The 23,052-nt window shown below is 35.2% G+C and overlaps 4 protein-coding genes and 1 long non-coding RNA gene across 8 annotated transcripts; 3 read left to right on the forward strand and 2 right to left on the reverse strand.

Moving 5' to 3' along the window:
* The first annotated feature begins 212 nt into the window (after window positions 1-212).
* Window positions 213-1,321, forward strand: LOC129570621 (cytochrome c oxidase assembly protein COX16 homolog, mitochondrial). Its single transcript, XM_055450313.1, has 2 exons — window positions 213-599; window positions 894-1,321. The coding sequence occupies exons 1-2, from the start codon at window positions 475-477 to the stop codon at window positions 1,075-1,077; spliced, it is 309 nt and encodes a 102-aa protein (XP_055306288.1). The 5' UTR covers window positions 213-474; the 3' UTR covers window positions 1,078-1,321.
* Window positions 1,302-6,957, reverse strand: LOC129570620 (centrosome-associated zinc finger protein CP190). 4 transcript variants are annotated; one of them, XM_055450308.1, is made up of 3 exons: window positions 6,762-6,957; window positions 4,095-4,988; window positions 1,302-4,019 (listed from the first exon to the last, which is right to left on the reverse strand). In XM_055450308.1, the coding sequence occupies exons 2-3, from the start codon at window positions 4,933-4,935 to the stop codon at window positions 1,768-1,770; spliced, it is 3,093 nt and encodes a 1,030-aa protein (XP_055306283.1). In that variant the 5' UTR covers window positions 4,936-4,988; window positions 6,762-6,957; the 3' UTR covers window positions 1,302-1,767. The 4 variants fall into 4 exon arrangements, with proteins under 4 accessions (XP_055306283.1, XP_055306284.1, XP_055306287.1 ...); XM_055450309.1 differs by having other exon boundaries at window positions 6,597-6,949; XM_055450312.1 differs by having other exon boundaries at window positions 6,809-6,946.
* A 1,210-nt stretch (window positions 6,958-8,167) lies between these two features.
* LOC129570594 (uncharacterized) lies at window positions 8,168-8,991 on the forward strand. The gene is made up of 3 exons (XR_008688138.1): window positions 8,168-8,301; window positions 8,423-8,504; window positions 8,708-8,991. It is a non-coding gene; the product is annotated as an uncharacterized LOC129570594 (long non-coding RNA).
* A 2,703-nt stretch (window positions 8,992-11,694) lies between these two features.
* LOC129570537 (mortality factor 4-like protein 1) lies at window positions 11,695-14,657 on the forward strand. Its single transcript, XM_055450188.1, has 5 exons — window positions 11,695-12,031; window positions 12,148-12,265; window positions 12,722-12,825; window positions 13,075-13,333; window positions 13,685-14,657. The coding sequence occupies exons 1-5, from the start codon at window positions 12,004-12,006 to the stop codon at window positions 14,256-14,258; spliced, it is 1,083 nt and encodes a 360-aa protein (XP_055306163.1). The 5' UTR covers window positions 11,695-12,003; the 3' UTR covers window positions 14,259-14,657.
* A 1,694-nt stretch (window positions 14,658-16,351) lies between these two features.
* LOC129570544 (uncharacterized) lies at window positions 16,352-22,622 on the reverse strand. The gene is made up of 2 exons (XM_055450196.1): window positions 19,805-22,622; window positions 16,352-16,785 (listed from the first exon to the last, which is right to left on the reverse strand). The coding sequence occupies exon 1, from the start codon at window positions 22,524-22,526 to the stop codon at window positions 20,802-20,804; it is 1,725 nt and encodes a 574-aa protein (XP_055306171.1). The 5' UTR covers window positions 22,527-22,622; the 3' UTR covers window positions 16,352-16,785; window positions 19,805-20,801.
* Window positions 22,623-23,052: the final 430 nt, after the last annotated feature.

A 23,052-nucleotide genomic window follows, 5' to 3' on the forward strand; every position in this document is an offset into this window, starting at 1 on the left:
AAGTATCAAAGTACCTAGTTTTTTTACCCATTTTTTTTTATATTGAAAATTTTATTTTTCCACACTTTTTATTCCGTTTGAATGAATTCAACCGGTTTGCATTTGAATCACACCAACGCCATCTGCTCTGGTTCAGTGTCTTCTTTTGTGTACTATTCAACTGTTGACAGATTACACATTCTCACGTACGCTCCCAATTGGAGTAAATGTTTTGAATGTGATTTGATGCGTAAAATAATTTGATGTATATTTTCAACAGTATTTGTAATGGCAACAATTTGGATTTTTGGAGATTTTACTGGCAAAGAATTTTTTTCTGCTGAAAAAAGCGTATTGAGTTAAAAAAAACCTATTTATTTGGAATATTTTCGAATCAATTGTTATTCATTGCCTTGCCATTGACATTCACACACCGTCAGTTTGAATGTAATGTCAAAACACTTGAGTGAAAAATCAAAACAAAGTTGATTCAGAATGACGGAGTGGCTGCAACGGATAAAGTTGCAATTTGGGAAAAACCATTTGCTGTCCTATGGATTACCATTCATTAGTGTTGTGGTCTTGGGACCATTTTTACTTCGGTATTTCGGTGAAGTCAGGTAAATTGCCATCTTTTATTATCTAATCACTTTGAATAGTCAGAAGACATAACCTTACCTTTTACTTGATTCAATTCGTCGATTTACAACAAAAGTATTCATGTTATCATTTTAATTTAAAAAAAAAATTAAGAATATTTTTGTAAATGGAAAACATTTTATTGGGTGTTCTTCTTGAATATGTTTTTTTCTTCTCTTCTGATTATTCGATTTTTTCCATACATTTTCTTCGAAAGAAATTTTTTGTTTCTTTTGTTTTTCTATTTTTTCATTTGACATTTGTTCATTTTCCAGATACAAGTACCGCAAAGTGAAACAAGTGCCAGAGGAAGAGCTGAAATCAATGGGTTTCAAACCGACCGAACAGATAACACTTGAAGATGAATATAAGAAAGTCAAAGAGATGGACATTGAAAATTGGGAACAAAAACGCGGCCCAAGACCATGGGAAGAGACATTTGATGAGCCGAAAAAATGAAAAGCATCCACGTTTGGATAGGATCAATTCATAGTTTTATGTCAGCTTTAATGGTTTTATATTTTCTTCAAGCTTTTTCTACTTTGAAATAAATAAGAAAAGACCCAGTAAAAATCAATGGAAAATCTGAAAAAAGTAGAATTTTGTAAAAATAAGAAAACTTCTCGAATTATTAGTGGTCAAATAGCACGGATAACAAGTATTCATTAAATAAAACCCACTCATCAGTTTTACCATGTTGATCTATTTATTGAGACTTTGGAAATAAAATAGAGTTGTTCTTGTTGTTATAAAATATAATCGCTATTGCTAAGAGTAGGTGATGCATTGCATTCAGTTAGATTTATTTATTTGGATGATTTTGTAAAAAATAAATCAAAATATGAAGAAATCGAGTGATATTTTGCCATGCCCAAAAAATGTGTTTAAAAATTGTTTTGTTTCATTCAACTTATAATTTAGAGAGAAAAAAAAGCGGTCTGGTTACAAAATGTCTCTTTCGTTACACACAGACCATATATTATTTCGATACAGAATTATCGAAATTTCATTCGAACAAAGAAATTGTTTTTTTCCCGTGGAAATATATACCTTAAAATCTAAATGGATTTACATCTAAAAAAAACGTACATTCTTCTTGTGTCGATTCTGAAGAAAGATGTCTATATGTTGAAGGGATGTGTATTTGATTTAAAAGGCATCTTCATCTTCATCGCCCCAGTCGGAGGTGATGAGTGTTTTGAGTTCATTTTTCTGTGTCAATTGTTTTTTATCCGTTTTTTCACTGCCCTTTGTGTCGCTATCCGTTTTGATCGTTGGTTCAGTTTTGGCCTCAGCGTCTGATGATTCGTGTTTTTCTTCGCTCACACTTTTTTCATCTTCATCGAATTTCTCTTGTGAATCCCAATCGTCGAGTATAGTCTTGGCGCTGTCATTGTTTCCTTTTTCCATTTTACTGGCATCGACTTCATCACGCTTGCGTTTGCCTTTAACTGCCGTCGATGACTTATCATCGGGTTTCGTTTCATTCGATTTTGTTTTTTTAGTCGTTGGCTCCTCAACATCAGCTTCGGCTTCAGCTTCGGCTTCAGCTTCGGCTTCAGCTTCGGCTTCGGCTTCAGCTTCAGCTTCAGCCTCTTCATCTTCCTCCGACCATTCACCTTCCAGTGCTGAAATCAGTTTATTCACTGGTTTCTCATCGCCAGTCTTTTCCGTGTCATTCGAAGCGTCTTGCTCTTGAACCACTTCTTGTTGTGAGTCTTCATCGGCACTCACATTTTCCATGGAAGCCATTTCATCTTCGGTTGAATCATCATTTTTGATTGTTTCCTCAACACTCTCTTGACTTTGACCATCAACATCCATGCTCTCCGCACTTGTGTTGTGTACATCACCTTCTGGGCCGGCTTGTTCATAGCCAGCATCCAAAACCATGACAACATTATCGGACAATTGACCCTCTTGACCTTGCAATTGCTCAAGCAATTGTGCCTTTTGTGCGGCCGTCAATTCCAATTCCGAACCTTCTTCGGTGATAAATTTCGTAACAACTTCCGTACCATCGTCATCCTTTTTCAAAATCTCACCATGCACATCAGCCATAGCGGCTTCGATATACTGCGATTGCAAATCCTCTTCATACGTTTCAGTTGTGTCCAAATGGGCATTTGTATCCAAAACGGCAAGACTTGTAGCAATACCAGATGCAACATTGCTCAAACCCTCTGCCTCTGAACTTGGCTCTAGGCTAATATTTTCTGTTGCTGTGGTCACCAAAACATTACCACCAACCTGGGAATCGATTATAAATTGTCCCTTTGCCGGCAATGTGATATTCGACAAAACTTTGATTTTCGATTCGCTAGCCGGTGCTTGAGTGGCTTCTGGATGATTTGGAACATATTTGTCGGCATCATCTTCATATGTTTCTTCATCGGAAAAATCCATGACACCATCCTCTTGGGCACGTTCTTTGTGATTGCTGCGCATGTGTGCGTACAATTGGATCTCCTTTTGGAACGTTTTATTGCAGTAAATGCAATGCTGTTGACCATGTGCCTGATGATCCTCTTCTTTGTGCTTACGCAATGCAGCCTGATCCAATGCAATGAACGTGCACAGGCCACATTTTGGAAATTGCAAATCGGCCGGCGGCTTAATTTGATGCTTTGTCAAAATGTGATAGTGTAAATCATTCCGTTTGACCGAACGATGACCACAGTGCTCACAGATCCGTGAATCGATCTTTTGCTTGTGAATGTTGATCAAATGGCGACGAAAACTTTTGTATGTTGGAATCGAAATTGGACGACCGTCAACGCCACAGTCCAAACAAAGCCATGGACCGGTCATATTTTCAGCACCCTTTGCAATCAGGGCATGCATCGTGCGACTGTCGATCTTTTTCGGTTGAGCAGCCGGCGTTGGAGTCGGTTTAGCAGTTGGTGTTGTCGCTTTGCTTACTGTCACCTCAGACTTTGATGGCAATTTCGATTGTACGGTTATTGCTTTGCTTTGCTTAGCCGCTGCCTGTTGCTTGCTCGTCGCAATTGTCGATGGATCCTTTGTTATGGCCGATACAGTCACCGGACTATTGCCCTTTTGTAAGATTTTCAACTTGATGTTTTTGTTGTTCTTCACCAAGTGCGGATACTTTTTCAAAACTTCACTGATGATTTTTGCATGATTCACCGTACCACCCGATTCACTTTTGATCACAACACTGCCGGTGTTCTCACCGGTTGGATCCTCTTCATCGTCATCGTCAGCATTTTGGAAGTCCTCTGCATAATAGTCCATTTCTTCGTCGGCTTCTTGAGCCACAATATCCTTTCGCAAACGATGGGCTTCGGTAAACTCTTTGATCTCTTCGATGTTCGGCTTCTTTTCCGGCGGTGAAGCGATCGATGAATTGGCCGAATAAGCACGTTTCACAGCGGTAGCTGAAAATTTAGGAAGATTTTTTTCTAGTTAAATTTGTGTTTATTTCATTTTGATCCCATCTCAATGTCACTCACCTGTGCGCTTAACCTTCTCGAACGTAGCATCGTCATGATCCTCTTTGCTTGTGGTCAACGGTTTGCTTTCATAAGAAATGTTATCGAATGAGCTCTCGAATGCATCTGTATTGACATCGTCGGTGCACTCAAACCTAGACGGTCCTTTTACCGACCCGGAAGCTGCATACTTTGCCACCAATTGAACGGGTTCGGGTAGATTTTTGCGAATGTATGCCGATGTTGATGGAGCGGATCGAATCAAACTGACCGGTGATTTCTCTGTTTTTACTTTAACAGCTTGTACACCATACGCACCACCGCGCGGACTAACCGTTTTTGCCGGTTGTTGTGCTGGCCGACGTTGTGTGTAAGTGCGCTGTGGAGCTGATGGCCTTGAATATGTGTTAACACGTTGATTTGTTACTGCTCCCTTGTTCAACAGAATCGGCGCTTTAACTTGTTGTTGACGCAATGACTCACCAACTGTTCGCTTGTGTGCGTCTAATAGCTTCAATAAAACGGTCATATTCATGTCTTTGGCCGTTTTTAATAGACGAGGATACATATTCACCTCGAACTCCAATGTGCCCGTATACATGAAGTTGACAATGGGCACAACAACATCGGCTTGCAAATCCTTTGGCATTATCAAAATGTCATCTTGTACATTGTACTGCGTTTCGAGGACATTGAAGAAATCAGTACATGCACTCAACACCAATCGATGCACTTTTAACTGCGAATTATCCTTGAATTGTAGCGTTAGGTCACAGTAATCCGTCTTGTTGAAGAAATTTTGCAACTTTTGCAGGAAAAATACACCCCAATTGTCCACCTTTACTGATTTTACCTCGACCATCGTGAATGATTTTTTTTGTTGTTTATGAATGACGATTTTTGAGCGACAGATTTCTGTATATGAAGGAGAAAATTGATAAGATAAGTGGAAAAATAGGTTTTTGTGGGTGGAGCAATTGAAAAACTGGGTAAAACTGAAAAAACATGAATAAAAGAAAGAAACATTTCAAGTCATTTTCCAAATTTTATGGTAAAATGACAGGAAATTTGACATTTTTTCATAAAAATAAACTAAAATACCCATAAAATAAAATACCAAAAAAAAAATCTCAATTAATTCTCATTATCGTTGGAATAAATTGAATAAATAAGCAAAAATATCTGAAATTTGGCCATTTTAGAGTGAACATAAACATTTTTAAATAGATTGAAATTATTTAGATGGGTAAAAATGCAGATAAATGTTGAAAATTCATGGAATTTGATTTTAAAAAAATCAAAAAACAAAAATCAAAAGAAAAAACAATTTCAAAAAATCACGAAAATCAATGAAAAGTGCCAAAAACCCTAAAAAAATATTTCTATCAGCCTTCCAGGCTCTCCAGCTGAACGAAAAATCCTAATGATTTTTTTTCCAAATCACAATTCAATTGCTCGTGACGATTTGTCAGCGATGAATCGCCTGAAAAACGGTATAAACTCGATTTTGAATGGAATCGAAACGGAGAGCTTTGAGAGCCCTTACACACTCGGTGAATATTTGTTATTTTACTTAAAATCGTCGTGTGATTAGAAAATATTTCGATATGAATTGTGTGTTTCGTTGAGTACGTGAAATGTGAAACTTTCAGGAGCAGCTTACAATCGTGAGCAGCAACGCACAGTGCGGCAAAAACCCAAACTAAACACCGAGCCGAGAGAGAAAAAAAAACCAGAACGATTTATATGTTATATGTAGTACGTAAAATAGTAGAGGCGACAGCGACGACGACAAACAACAACGAGCGAAAGAAAGAAAATGGAGAATCGAATGAAACTTTCACAAATGAATTGAACAACTTGAGCGCCTCAATGTTGACGATGATGCGAAGTGAGTCAAAGCACAAAATCATTGAATGTGTGTTTCGGCTATAGCTGCTGTTGTTGTCTTGTACTGGGTTCATACGGACGCGACAGTGCTGCCACGCTGATATCAATGCAATATATAGACCGAATTGTGAATTGTGTGCAAACTAAATACTCCGAAGCACACATACAAAATAGGTGGCACAGTGTATGGCTAATGGCTTTCAATGAAATTGAATATCGGACGAAATTGACTTGGAAATCCGAATATCTAGTGCTAAAAAGTCCCGTAAATTTGATATAGAATGCGGCACTGTACTTTGTGAACTTGAATTTCCATACGAAACAATTGTGACGACTGTTTTTTTTTTGTTCTATCGGTATCGGGTGTTTATGTTTTGGTTAAACACCAATTATTTAGATTTACGAGAAAAGTAAATGTTGTTGTTATTCATTTTGAGCAATTTGTCTCGTTCGGTCTCACACAGACGGTGATTTGGTATGCCGCTGCATTGCATCTACACGTACACACATACGACCATCATGAAGAAAAATATTATTTTTCTTCTTTCTGCCGAATTATTCCAAAATTATTTCGTAGCTCGTGTTAAAACTATGCATGATTTATTTTCCGGCTCTTGCATTCGCATTTCGTACATTCGTTCATTCTGTTCCGGCAAAACAACTTCTTTGACATGACTTCACAATGTTTTTTTTTTTGCTTTAATTACTCTCTTTCTCATTTACTCTCTTCGCAAAATAACAAAACAGAAAAATAATCCAATTTTCGTATATTACTTAAATTTTTTTTTCTTTACACACTTTTTCAAAACAATCGAAAATATTATCTGCTTCAAGCGATGAATTACCAAATTTCTACTGTTCTTTTTTTGATTGTAACAAATTTTGTTTGATTTTAGCTGTTGTGGCGTTGTGTTACGACATTAAACTAATGGAAGAAAATATCATAGTCGTCGCAGTCGCGACAAAGAGCTTTCAATATCACTTTTGCAAATGACGCGCATCGAACTTTTGCAGAGGGCGACACCAAAGAATTGGCAGCGAAATAGCGGTGACAACACATCATCAGACAAGTTCAACGTGAAGTTGGCCACAAAATGAAGCTTTTTGTTGGATTTCAATTAAACACCAAGTTTCACATAGACTTTGTAGATATTTTTTTTTCGCTCGTGCCACAGAAAATCCTTTTAAAAGTCTATTTTTATGCAGACGAGGAGACGAAGGTATTTCTCTTATGATTTTGACTGAAAAGAATGAAATTTCTCTTTTTTTTAATATTATTATGAAGAAAATGTTCCCTTCACGAGTGATTCAATTCAGTGATTTTCGACTCATTTTCGCTACACATCAAAATACACTGAAAATGTACAAAATTGAAATGTGTTGAAGAAAAAAAAATTTATTTTCATCAAATTTTCATTGAAAATTCAATAAAATCCATTTCCAATCAAATTGTCGGCAAAAATCTATTTTTTCCAATCAAAAACCTCAATTGAAGCGACTTAATTTAACGATTTTCATTCAAACCAAATGCTGTGGTTTATGTAGTCTGCGAAATTCACCACGATATTGACATTTGGACGACCCTCAGTCGCTGTGTATTAATGACTGTGTTTCTATGTTTTTGTGTGTTGTTCAGTGAACAATGTTCACCACATCGATTGTAATAAGTTATTGCCAATAACATTGATTTGGCCGTTTGCAATAGAAATACGATTTTCTTCACTGCGTCGAATTGAATAAATGTTTGAATGAAACTCAATGAATCATGCATGGTTTTTTTTGCACGCAAAAATACTCTCTTCATTTGAAAAAAAAAAAACCCTTCATTCTATGTGGAACTTGCTATGAAGGAATATTGATTTACCAATAAAAACAACAAAAAAAAACAAAATTTTGTTCAACATTTTACTTTGAATTCAGTTAGATTGGCCCTATGATGTGTTCGACACAATGACACATACTCATGTGTGGAATAAAATTTTCATCACACTGTGACCAATTCATTCATTTATAAGTAATTTATGAATTCGTTACAAACAATTGATTGAATATGAAAATTAATCAATATGAAGAAAGAAAAATTGATGATGAAAAAAGTGTTTGAGTCGAAGAAATGGAACAAAAAAACACTTCAATATCGTTATGTAAGCCAGTGCCAGTCTGAACTCGGAATCATCAGCACTTGAAAGATTGAATTTGCTCTTTTCAGATCCAAAGAAGAAAATTTCTTTAAATCTCTGAACCTGACAAATTCATTGATAAACTCAATTCTCTTGATTCATTTTGAATATTTTGAGGATATTTTTTGGTGAGAAGAAATTTTTTTTACGTGCATAAGGTATTTTTTAATGATATCTTTGATTTAATTTCTTCATTTTTTCTGGTTTTTTATTTGAAATCGATGATTTCATATTTCGTCCTTCATCAAACTTTTGATCAATAATTCAATTCAACAAAAGATTTGTTCTTCAAGCGTTCAGTTTCCGTATTGAGCCAATATGAAACTACTTTTAGCTGTGGTTTTTATCCTTTTCAGTATTGGTATGTACCATAAACAAAAATAGTTTTTCACACATAGAATCGACCGATTTCAAAAGGCGCTTTACAATATAATTTCGATAAAAATATATTTTGAAATAAAAAGACATAATTATAAAATATTGTTTAGTATTTAAAAAAATAATTAATCATTTTTTTATCGATCGATCGATAATTATCAATCATGTTTTCCACTCGTTCAATAGTTCCAATACGTTCCAATGTAAGGTGTGGACCGGGTCGAGTGGAAGATGTCAAGGTAGTACCTAACAATAATGTGGTGCTTAAATTGGTTAATCTTCCTACTTTATTCACAATTACAAAAGAAATACAAAAATTAGCCGCCAAGAAAGCATACGAAGTCAACTATAGAGTATCAGTGTTTACGAAAAAAAATTGTAACAACACTCATGTGATTGATTTTGAAGTAATCAGAGATAACGAAAAGGAACATTAAAAAAAAGATTTCACATCTTAATGCGACATTAAATTACAATTTTAAATTTTATTCATTGAATTACAAAAAAAGAAATAGAATAATCCCAGCGTTTTTATTTCGAATGGTTGAAATTCTGTTGGGGCTGTTGTCATTTGTGACAGCCTATTAGTTTATCTCATTCGGAGCCAAACCAAGCCAACTATATGGTATAGAATACTATTCCATTGAATCATGATGTATTGAATCTGAAATTACTTTTTTCTTTCAATTTGACTGTAATCAATTCTTTTCAATTTATTATCATTATTATAATTCTCTATTGACTTGATTCAATTGTTCTACATATATAGAGGACGATTGAGAGGGAAAACTTCTGTAAAAACAGCAGAATACGTTATTATTATTTACATGTTACTTATACTTGCCACGCATGCAATTTACAATTTTTGAGTTCATTAAATTCAATCAGAAAGTGGAATCGAAAACAAAAGCCATTAATAAACTGGGTAATATCCATTGTGTGAATATGTTCCTTCACCTGCAGTAGGTCTTTTATCTAATAATAAAAATATTAATGAATCGTTTCGAAAGACCAAGCATGAAAAAATGAAACAAAAACCAATCCATATCTTGGAATTAGTTGAAATGTGAAACTGCTAGCGTACAGTTCCAATTTGCTCTACAAACTTTTTTTTTATTTCGACTAAATTTGATGCAATTACCAAGAATAATCATCATCTTGAATAAGTTTCGACTATTTGGAATCGTTTTGATCTATGCAAATAGCTGAATAAGTGTATAAGGTACTTTATTTGAAGCATTTCCATTTTTGATCATAAAATATTTCTATTTTTCGATTACTTTCTATAAGGCAATTCCAACAATTTCAAATTTTTCTTTCTATGGACATTTTTCACTGTATTTTACCTTCAACATTTTCATACAAACATTAATTAATGCAATTTTTTCTTTGAACTTTAAACTTTAGCTCAACATGATAATCTATTTAATTTTGGCTGTTCTTGTCCTTCATATGAGTATGTACCATGAGCAATAGTGAACTATGATAAAATTTGACAAATTAAGAACAAATTCAGTTACAAAATTTGAGTTAAAAATGCATTTGGTAATGTTCTATAATAGAACTTCTATTTCCTAGGCGTCCGATCATAGAAAATAGAACCTTTTTTGGCTTTTAAACTGTACATATCTGGAATTATCCGTTAAGATAGAGCAATTCAATTTATATCAATAAGACATATATATACAGTCATGGACAAAATTGAGCGTACGCCTATAAACGAAGGGTTGTAACAGTGATATGATCGGCACATGAGCGCCATCTCTACTGATTGCCATTATTGCAATGTAAATGAATAGAATGTCTGTTTCTTCTTCTTCTTTTTCTCAACATCAATTGCATACGACTTATGGTAACTCTCCGTAATCATTAGAGGTGGCGCTACTTATGCGCATCAATTGACTTTTGCATTAGCTCTTATGTACTGTGCGTGCCTTTTGCCTATAAATTTGTGTTTTATTTTTTCCAGTAACTTTTCATCTCAAATGTAATATATCAATGGGAAGTACATGAAAAATGAATAACATTGGCAATTTTGAACATCAAAATTGGCCGGCCAATAGGCGGCTTATGGCCCTCGGTAAAAACGGCCAAAAATTCAACTTTTTCCCCAGCCGTTCGATTTAAAAAGTTTAAATGCAGTTTCGAAGGCCTTCAGGAGCAGATGCTTTTAAACGCTGAAAACTTTCTGATTGGTTTCAATTGAATTTTTGGCCATTTTTACCGAGAGCCATAAGCCGCCTATTGGCCGGCCAATTTTGATGTTCAAAATTGCCAATATTATTGATTTTTTATGTACTTCCCATTGATATATTACATTTGAGATGAAAAGTTACTGGAAAAAATAAAACACAAAATTTATAGGCGTACGCTCAATTTTGTCCATGACTGTATATATACCACAAAACTGTCAATCACAGTCTGGCATTAATTCCAATAGTTTCATTTTTAATGTACATATTTGTTAGTGTCATCGAATGGATCACAAACTGTACATATACAATATGGACCGGCTTAAATGGAAGCAGTCAAAATGTAAGAAGAATAAAGATTTGCATACAGTAAGATTGACTATATAGTCGTTCAATTGCATTCGATGGACTTATAACGTTCAAAAAACATAGTTTCTTCGATTCATTTGCCCAAACGACTGTTATTCAAAAGACAGTTGAATCAAATCGTAGAGTATTTTTTGCAAAAGTTGATTACAATCATCGGATTTATAATGTTGAAGTTATAAAAGATAATGAATAAATTGAAATGAGATGAATAAAATAGAAAAAATGAAATGAAAAAATCTTTTGATATGATGGAAAATGATAAATGAAAAAAAAAATGATTAAACCTCCAATTAAAAACATATCATATTGATAAAATCCCGTACAAACAACCAACAAAAGTCATAAAAAATTCATACAAAAAAGCTGACAACAAAATAATTGTCAAATAAACAAATAACTCGCAAACAAAAAAATGCACAAATAAAAAACAATTTCCAAACAAAAAAAAAACGAATTTCAAACAAAAACAATCCTCCTTCCAAATGCTAACGAACATTCGTCCAAACTTCAAATCGAAACAAGTCATTTTCACCACCGATGTTGACATGTGGACAGCCCTAGCCGGCTGTGTATTAGTGTGTGTGCGATTCACCACATCGATTGCATTGTTCCATAACAGTTTGACAGTTCGCCATCGAAAAACCACAATTTTCTGTGCTCTCCGGTTTGCGTGTTGCATTTAGACGAATTTGGACGACATTTTTTTTCTCACTTAATCACAATTGAGTACGATATCAAAAAACAAACAAACATTGATTTGCTCGCGAAAAAAAATCGATTTATCTTCAATTGGTTTCGATACATCGTAAAAAAAATTTGCAGCCAAGAAAAAGTGAATAAATAGCGATAGGAATTGAGAGCAAAGTGAACTTAGAATTTAGGTGCAAGAATCACAGAGAAACAGCAACAATAACAGCTAAAATGCCGCCAAAGCCAAAATTTGCAGACGGTAAGCACTTTTTGTCCGGTCTTTGTTTTATTCTTGCTTTGTTGAAATGTGCACGCAAAGCGATTTTCTTCTGTATCAATATTTATGGATTTTTGCATTTGGTTCATTTTGTTTAGGTGAAAGAGTTCTGTGTTTTCATGGTCCATTGTTGTACGAGGCAAAAGCATTGAAAAGTAGCATCACTAAGGATAAACAAGTCAAATATTTCATACACTATGCCGGATGGAACAAAAAGTAAGTGGTTTTTGCGAACATTTGAGGTTTGAACTGAAAAAAAAAACGATTGAAATTTTTTTTACTGTCGTTCAAATCGCACTATCGACTGGGACAATCACTTTAGACGTGACTGAAACAAGTTGATCGCAATCAACTGTTGGGCTTACGATGAATTCGTGCTCTATCAATGAATATAAACATAAAATATTGGCACTTTTACCGCGAAAGTTGATCATTATTTCCATTCAGTTTTTGTTGCTCACCTTTTGCCGATATCCATTATCTGATGACACAAACACCAAGGGTTACGTTAATAATGTACTTTGACAGAATAAAAGGCTTCACCGCAATATTCTGGTAGACATATTTCAGTCAAAAGTGATTATTCTACGTGTTTTCATCGAATAGTCTTTGCATCGTCTTCAACACATAACAAAAATACTAACATTTTCTTATCTTCTTTGCATCGCGTAGCTGGGACGAATGGGTGACTGAGAACCGTGTGCTCAAATACAATGATTCGAACCAACAGAGACAAAAGGAGCTGACAAAACAGTATAGCGCTAAGAATAAAAAAGGTACTTGGATCAAACGCCAATTCGATGCTATGCTTTATTCAGGTCAATGTGTGTGCGTGAAACCATTTTTTTCGATTTAGAAATGTTTTTTCTTTCGATTAGAAACAGAAATGTTACACAAAGTTTGCAGAGAGAAACATTTTTTGTTCAAGAAAAATGAATAAGCACAGCATTGAAAATAATCTACCAAAAATTGGAATTAATTCCAAATTAAGATGAAATTTTAATAAATTTTTGCGGAAATTTCAGTACCAGCAACAAAGCCAAAGAAGCCTGACACGAATGCAGCGGGCAAAGACAGTGATTCACGTGCATCAACACCGTCAAAAGATGTGACACCGACCGAAAAGACGACACCAAACTTGAATACATCGTCAACATCACGAAGCCGTGCACCGAAGCCAGCTTCAGCTACATCGGCAACCAGTACACCGAATCAGGAACAGAATACATCGCGCGAGTTGAAACGGGGTGGCTCGGAACGTGATAGCCGAGATGAGGGACCAAAGTATGTATTGAGATTTGACTACCTTGTTTTAGATTGAATTATTGGATAAATTCTTTTAGATTTGTGTGATTTGACCACACGGCTCTAGTCTTTCTTAGTTTTTTTGCGGCTCTAATTCTACTGTCAACGAGTTTTTTTTATTCTTTTTTCAATTCTCCAACGAGTTTTATTCCACATTGTGGAATCCACAACGAATTTTGTTCCTACGTCTGAAATTTTCTCTTTTCTTCCATTTAAAATTTTCTGTTGTCGCCCATTTGAAACTTGGGTTAAATTTTTCCTCCCATTTCCATATGCAATTTGATATAAAACTTTCTCTTCTCTTACTAACCCGATACCCATTTTCCGCAGGAATAAAAAGCGATTGAATGATCCGAGTATTGAGGCAGATGAGACGTTCCACACAAAGACAGAGGTAAAAATCAAAATACCCGAAGAGTTGAAGCCATGGTTGGTGGACGATTGGGATGCCATCAATCGGCAGCACAAACTGTTGGAGATTCCGGCCAAAAAGACGGTCAAAGATATCATCGATTCGTATATTCAAATGAAAAAATCGAATAAGTCAAAGGATCAGGGTAAAGAGGCGGCCGTCATTGATGTTATGTACGGTTTGGTGACTTATTTCAATGTGCTGCTTGGTTCACAATTGCTCTACAAATCGGAACGGCCCCAATATGCCGACATTCTCAAAGAGTATCCAGACACACCGATGGCCAATCTGTATGGTTCGTTCCATCTGTTGCGGTTATTTGTGCGCCTTGGTTCGGTGCTCGCATACACGGCACTCGGTGAGAAGGATATCAACAGTTTGATGCAACATGTGCAGGACTTCCTAAAATATCTGGTGAAAAATATCGGCATCTACTTTAGTATGCAACACTTTGTCAACGTGACACCAGAGTACTCGCGAAAGGCACAATAAATTAGCCAATCACCATCTCTACGCATAGACATTAAGCATAGCCACTAAGTTTTCCAATTGGGACCGTTTTCTCTCAATTTTGTTCTCTTCATCATTTCGACGCCATTAGTCCCTATTTTTGTATTATATTTTTGTTTGACAATTGTTATAAACGAAATGGAGATGATCATTTTGGCCACACCGTCGACTATTTCAAACGATTTTCAAAGGAAATGAATATAAATCTATCGTCGTTGTACTTTGCCAAAATGCAGTCAGTGTGTCTCTTGACTCACAAATCAAAATGATTTAGTATTTTCTTTAGAAAATGAAATAAGGCACATCGATCATGCCCGCTTTTTTTGTTGTTGGCCCTTTGAAAAAAAAAAAACAAATAAATAAACACACACATGAATTATATATCATTTGTTTTCCCACACGCCCAATTGAACGACTGTTTTGAGTACCATCGTGCCGTTTTGGAAGAAAGAAGAAGAAAAAAAAAATGAAACAGAAAGAAAATTGTGCCGTTAGTTAGAATATAACATTTCTTATCGAGACAAGACATAACAATTTATCCAAAACACATTTTACCTAAATGAATTTTAGAAAACTTAACAAATTATGACCGATTTTCACTACCTGCTCGCCTAACGAGCCAAGAAAAACAAACAATATAAAAATATATATTCTATCAAATTAATCAACACATTCAATGCTAAAGACAAATTACACACATTTCTAATGGGCACACACACATACACACATACTTTGGATCAAATCTCCCGGAATTTAATGATACGAACAGTGGATTTGCATTACACAAAATCACACATAACTATGTGATCGAATGACCATTTAGCCATTTCATTGTGAAACAATGTTTGAAAATAAGCCCCAAACCAACACCAGACAAAAAACAACAAAATAAAATTATGTGCAAGAATGTAAATGCGATTGAGTTTTATTTGAATTTTCTGGCTTTACGTGCAAAAAATTATATGTACTATGTTTGTTGCGCCATCCTAACAGTTGATAATAATTTTTTTTGCAGGCCAACATTACAATTGTCGACAATCTGATGATTGAAATGAGTTCCATGTTGGCTGGATTTCATCTCCGGTACGGATTATTGGCCAAATATTTAGTGAACCACAATGCTCTTGATTATATTTATCAACATAAATTATGAAATTCGAACAAGAAACCTAATAAAATACACACTCATGGTCCAGCAAAAAAAATTTCATACCCATGCTGGAATTCTACGACACTTTTTTTGCCGAATCGGAATCTTGTCACAACTCCATCCTCACATCATCTTTTTACTCACCGTTCCATTAGATTTTTTCTCACAAAAAACAATAAGAATTATTTTTCAAATATAAATAAACGGATCCAAATTATTCACAGATAATATTGTATGATTCTTTCCGCATTTTCAAAAAAAAAAAATTCGGTAACTCATGAAGTTAGTAGAATCATTCTAAATGAAACTCCTAGTGAGCCACAATCGGAAAAATTAAATCGGAATTTTGAGAATTTTATTCGAAATGATTCTACCAACTTCAAGAGTTACCGAATTTTTTTCTGCAAATAACGGGAAAAATTATCCGGAATCTTTAGCGGATAGTTTGAATCCATTTATCCATATTTCAAGAAGAATATTTCTTATTGTTTTTTATCACAAATAATGTAATGAAACGGTGAGTGACAAGATGGTGTGAGGATGGAGTTGTGACAAGATTCCGATTCTGATTCGGATTCGGCAAAAGTCGTAGAATTTCAGCACCGATTTGTTTTCTTATGATTCAAAGCCAATTTATATAAACGTATAGTTTCGTCTAACTGATACAGTTTTAACACTAATAAACGAGTGAATTTTTTCACAGACTGTGGACGGAAGTGCGAAACAAGGCCAAAATATAGTTACTCAAATTGCTTTATCTTACCAAACTTTCCATGGTGTATCCAAACATAGATGCAGTTAGTCAGACGATCCTATCTGAGAAAATTCTCGATGCCTGGAAATGCATCATCGACATATTTGAAGAGAATGACTGATTTAAAACATACTAAGTTTGACTTAAGAATTAAAAGATATGAAAATTTAATTTTGTTCGTAAATTGGTTTTATTTTATTCAATACAATTCATTTTTTCATGAAATGTTACATTTTTTTCTTACGTTGTTTTGATCAGAGGAAAAAAAAATTGGAAATATGTGTAATTAAAAATATCACCCGAAGTGTAGGGGAAAATGATAAAAAAAATTGATTAAAAAAACATCTCTTTGAAGAGAATTTCATGAAAAATTTAATAAAAAGTAATGAAAATACAATAAAAACTTAAATTTCTAGAAAAATTGGAAATTATGAAATTTTTTAAAGTAAAATATAAAATTGGACATATTTAGAATGGTATTAATCTTACTTTTTGGTTCTAAAATCAGGATTATTTTTTGTTTCATTTATAATTTTCAACACTTGTTCGAAATACAGATCAGGCATTACCTAATAGGTACATACATATGAACGCATGAGAATATTCTTGACCTGCGAAAAAAAGTTCGTTCCGAAATGCCTCATACATTCGTATAGCAACAAAAGAGACTCAAGAAAAAAGTGAGCATAAAAGTGTCCCATGATTATGGGGCACTTTTATTCTCACTTTATTCATGGGACTCTTTTATGCAATACAAATGTATGAGGCGTTTTAGTTGTGCATTTTGACTTGAGGCTTTTTTATGATAATTTTGATAAAAAGGAATGCGAATTTCGATGTGGCGATAGCACCAATGGATTGGGCACAATGAATACTGTATCAAAATCGAAAAAAAAATTTAAACTTTTTTTTCGATTTAAGGCTGTATTGCGACCGTCTACATGGGAAGTTGGTATGAAAACCTCGGAGCGCCGCTGGTATTGCATTGGCTTCTATGGCCAAATGTACACATGAAAATATCTCGAAAACGGCTGGGTTAATCGGCAAAACGGACCGTGATGTCACTCCCGAAGGGAGTGTAAACACCCGGCTGGTTTGACGGCCTAGAATACAAATCCGGTGGAATTTGGGCTGATCCATGGATTCTCAGGATTCGACCTGATTCTAGCACTTCAATTTCTTTCATAACAAAACAAAACATAGGTAGAATCTAGGGGCTAATGAGTATTCGAAAACGTTCTACGTTTCGGAAAAAAATGACTTTATTCGTATTTTAAAGCAAGCATTCGCAACGCTCCCATATAAAATGTATGGAAGCATTCGCAGTGGCATTCGTAAACATTCGAATGCGAGTATCACGCGAATGCGCTGCGAATGCGGCGCGAATGTTCACATACATTTTATATGGGAGCGTTGCGAATGCATGAATCTACACGAATGCCAGTGTCAGCTGTCAATTCAACGCTGAAACATGTCGAACAAAGATCCTTTTACGGGAAAACTGCGAAAAATAGTAGGCCAAGTATTACCACGTGGATTAGACAAAATATTAATCGAAGCTGGTTTCATAATAAATATGCATCGGACGAAGCGTTGTTTTACATTGAGCAAATTTGTTTTTTTTTCAATCACCGCCGTCGCAACTGGTTCTGTATGATTCCATTGTAAATGCGTTGTGTGTATGTCGTTTACACATCATATCAGCTGTGCGAGAGCACGACCAAAAATACTATGTCGCGCGAATCGATACATTCACGGTTACAGTCACCAATTTTTTTCGTCAATTCGCCGGCAAATGATTTCTTTACGCTCGTATACATGCTTTGAATGAAGAATCCGATTTCATTTCACAGCGCATTCAATTTCAATCCAAAGACAAAGATGCAGAAGCATTCAAAGTCGTGGGAGAGCGCGATCGGGCGCGAAATTTTGAGCCACTTTCTTTACATGCAGGCAATGAAATAAACACTTCCTTCATTAAAATTGCCAAATGTTCAAAGTGACTTCTTCAAAACACTAAAATATGATTAAGCGCAATTAAAAATTAAGACAACAATGATCAATAAAATGTCCCTAATTCGATATCCTTTTCTACCTCTTTTTCTTTCTTCTGCAATTTGATTTTTTTCCTCCATCACGTATTAAATAAGTATTCCAAATGCAGAACAGAGTGAGTAAATAAATTCTTAATGAAAACAACGCGTCTTGATGTCGTTTGAATATGAGAGTACAGACATTAGTGAATGATAGCAAATGATACATGATGCTGACTCGCTCACTCTTGGATGAAAATCTTATGTTTGTAATTTATATCGTACAAACAGCGTGGCATTTCGCTTTGCTTTCGATCAAAAAAAATAAAGCGCAACTAAAATTGCACACAAACAAGCATTCACACAAAGTTTCTCTTCTCTACACATTACTTTAAATTGAAACACACGCGGTGTTACATCTTGATTTTTTTCGTTTTCGTTTCAAATAGAAATGCTTCCAATTCAAGTCTTACTTTTGCCCTTACCCATTCAAATTTTGGTTGAATTATGTTGAGAACATTTTTTAAAATGGCAAATTTATTCATTGTTTTTCATCAGAGCGCTATGAAGAAGCCGTTGAATACATGAACCGTCTGCGTAATATCGAGCCATCGGTATATTTAAGTTTGAATTTGCTTACACCTTCATATGAAGTATTTTCTAGAACCGAAAGATCGTCATTCACAAATTGTTCAATGTCGTTTACTGTGTCAGGCGTAATTGTCCAAAAAGATAATTCGGAATCAAAAGCGCATGCATCCAAGATTTTTACGATATCATTTGGTATTTTCTCCTTCAACAACTTCTCCAACTCCAGAAAAACATTATTTGATGCCTAAAAAACTTAATCATTTAAAAAAAATTCACACATAAACAAAACAAACATAATTAATTACCATTTTTAACCGAAAAAAAAAATAAATTGACATTTGTAAGCAAACCAATCACAAGCATTCGTAGCCATTCGTATTTGATACGACGTATTCGCAAGGTATTCGTATTTAGTGCGTGGCATTTGCAGCACTCGCAGCCATTCGTATTTCAATACTTGGCATTCGCAGCATTCGTAGCCATTCGTATTTTAGTACGTGGCATTCGCAGCATTCGCGAGAGTCATATGCCCCTAGGGTAGAATGTGTTTACAGATGCACATAAAAAAGGAAGCACTGGAATCTGGCCAAATCCTGAGAATCCATGGATCAGCCGAAATTTCACCGGATTTGTATTTTAGGCCATCAAACCAGTCGGGTGTATACACTCCCTTTAGGGAGTGACATCACGGTCCATTTTGCCGATTTACCCAGCCGTTTTCGAGATATTTCCATGTGCAAAAATTTAATAATATTATATTCAATTGCATTGGCCTATATGGAAAAAAAACTCGAGCGTCGAAAACTTATGCTATTTCGCTCACACTTATGTGCAATTTTCAAGTGTATTATAATCGATTGTTCGACGAACAACACAGTTGCTTGCTGGTCCGATGCTGAAAATTAACGCGCAATAGACATTGCACACACAAACGAGATTGTACATGTTCTGGCAACGTCGATTTGCAACCGATTATGAATGAACGTAATGAAAAATTTACGCTCATTCATAATCGCTTATTTTTCCACGCCTTGAATTCACCGATGTGCTTCACAGTCGCAATCACCCAGGCGATCATCATAGTTGGCTTTGGTGGATAGAATTCTCTTCCAATCTCGATCGATCCATAGATATTTGGACTTTTCATTTTCATCAGCGTTTTCATACCACTCATACCATGATCGATATTTGCTCAAAATTCCTTCCAAAATACTGTCAAAATTGAAATGATAAACGGCCAGTGGGGTCTTTCTAACTATATACCTTTTGAGTTCATCCATTGTAGGGATTTGCATGACTTTATCCTCGCCGGTTTTTGACAAAATAAATATTTTACATTTTTGTACATAGCTATGGGCGTACAATGTGGCGCTATTTTCCGGATAACCATACTCGCATAAGTTAAACTTTTGATTTTCATAGCATTCCAATGCTGACAATTTCGTTCTTGGGCAAATAATTGGGAAACCACAACGTGGCTTACAAAATTCCATTTCAACCACATTACAACAAATCACATCCATTCGTTCAATGGTTCGAATATTATACCATTGACCCGATGTTTCAAGTTGAATATGTTTTGTGGAAATGTTCGCAGTGAGTCGCTTTGTACCGGATTTTTCGAATAAAATTATCAATTTCACAATGTCCTCGTAATCGAAATCGTTCAAATAATCCAAGTATGTTTTATCACTGCGTCCTGGTATGAACATAATTTTCACGTGTTGGCAATCGATTGGTAGCCAATTTTGAATTTTCGTCAGTGCGATTTGTTTGAAATGCAACATTTTTTGATCTTGTGTCATGTTCGTGATGCACAGCATATAATTCCAAAATCGCCATAATTTCAAACACTTTTCATATTCCTCACTGTAGATCACACCAAAATTGTCCCGAGCCAATGCCAAGAGATTCGAACAATATTGTATACATTTCCGTGGAATATTCAATGCATGAATCCCAATAACCGATTCCGTCATCTTATCGATTTCATTGGGTTAGATATCAGTGTGAAAAATGACGGAATTCTTAACGGTCGCCTTAAAATTCGGTTCAAGCCCCGATTGAAGCATAAATGGACATTTTAAAATCGCCGACGATCGTTTTATCGTTTCATCAATGCAGGTTTTTATGTATTGATCCAGTTGCGGGCATTGTTTTAGGATTTGCAAGAAAAATGTGTACAACAGTGGAAATGAGCCGACAAATTTTGAATCACCAAACAACAGCTGTGTAATCGTTGCGTAATTGTGGGTAAAAATATTCATTTCATTTTGTGTCATTGTCGTGGCTGGCAAATTTGCCTTGCTGTCAGTGTTGTATAGAACGATTCCAAAGCACGACACTTGATGCAATGGTGATTTATAAATGCGTTTAAATCTTTTATTACCGATCGTATTCAGTTGGATCGACTCCAAACCAACGAAAGCATCGATGGAAATGTGTTGGTTCGCAGGTGGGATTCGTCGATTCAATTCATCGGCTGGCAAATATTCAAACAGTCGTATTGAGTTTTTAGCTAGTTTACGTCGCATTTCAATATCCAGCAGTTTTTCACACTTATTCCCACCAAATGAGTCATCAATCCCAATCCAAAGCACGCAAAATTTGTCATACTCCGATGAGTCCACCAATAAAATAGGACACGATGTATTTGAATCGCTGTTTTTACCATCATCATTACCGATCTCTACGGCTCCATCTTCGTTTTGTTCATTCTCATTATTGACGTCCGAGGCCTCATCATCATCTCCATCATTGACAACTGGTTTCATTTCATTTCTAACACGTTCATACCAATTTTCTCCATAAGCCATCAAACGGCGATCCACTTTCGACTGCCCGTTGCCCAGTTCAATGATTTGGCTCAACACCTTTCGGTAATCAACGGTCATGGCGGCCAAAAATCGCTTCACAAAAATGTCGAAAATTTCCTTGGAATTCGCCTTATAATCGTCAAACAACTCATCAAATCGATCGGCATCGTCTTTTGTTTTAACATCAATATATTTCTGATGCACGATTTTATTAACAAGATCCACGAATTTCTTAAATTCCACACCAATCGGACCACTTAGTTCGTGTTCACTGTATTCGATAATTTTGCGATACAACACTTTGTATAGTTCTTGCAGAGCTTCGAGTAGATTATCGGCCGTATTATTGTCGATTTGTTTGAATTCGTCCAGTTCACATAATTGTTTCAATAAATTCTCTTTAACCACTTTGGTCGATGTGTACGTCACGATTTCTTCGTTTGTATCAAATCCATTGATAACATATGTAACATTTGCAAAGCAATCCAAAAATCGCATATTCATTGAATGCAATCGCCCAATGTAAAACATAAAAATTTCAATCGGCTTATGGTTTAAACTGTTGTACAAATTGACATAGCTATCGTAGCAGCCATCGTAAATTTCACCATCGGTTGTCAAATATAAATCATAATTCGATGGATTCACTGTGAGAAGATGTTTCCATATTACGTCTGGATATGTTCCACCACCATAAGTCCGACCACGGCTACTGATACACTCGCGAAGCGCTTCAAGTTCAATGTCTTTGAAATTCGAACTCCATGCAATTATTTTTAAACTTGAATAAACTTTGCTCAACACTTGTTGCAGTAATTCGTTCACATTGTTCCAATAGAATTCATGGCCCAACACTGAACCACTAACATCAATCGCCAGAATACAAGACTTTTCAGTTTGTGCCATTTTTTCGATTTGATTTACTTTGCGATCGACAACAGACTGAATATTGCGTTGTTTGCGGAATGGTTTTTATTATGCACCCAATGATGTCATTTCAACAGATGGTGAAATTACAGATTTAAGGATACTAAAATATTATATGTTATGTTATTAACATAACGGGAAAACATGGTTATTAATATAGTTATTAACATAAATTTTGGGCAAAATTTCAATTATGTTATAATTATTAACATAATTTCGGGTGAAAATTTTGTTATGTTTGAAACACTAACATAATTTCGACGCAAAATTATATTATGTTTGAAGTACTAACATAATTTCGATGCGAATTATATTATGTTCGAAAAACATAACATAATCCAGGTTATTAATATGTTTGACCGGTACTAACATATTTTCAAAACATAACGCACATTTCGACGGAAAATGGGGTTTCCAGCGGTTTTATTGAAAATTTTCATGTTTTTTTCGTGTTTTTTTTTCATGTCATTCGTCATTTCTATATATATAAATGAGTGAGTGAAAT

The sequence above is a fragment of the Sitodiplosis mosellana genome, unplaced genomic scaffold (genome assembly GCF_009176505.1).
Source record: "Sitodiplosis mosellana isolate CC-2019 unplaced genomic scaffold, AAFC_SMos_1.0 Smas_scaffold_61, whole genome shotgun sequence".
Classification (NCBI taxonomy): domain Eukaryota; kingdom Metazoa; phylum Arthropoda; class Insecta; order Diptera; family Cecidomyiidae; genus Sitodiplosis; species Sitodiplosis mosellana.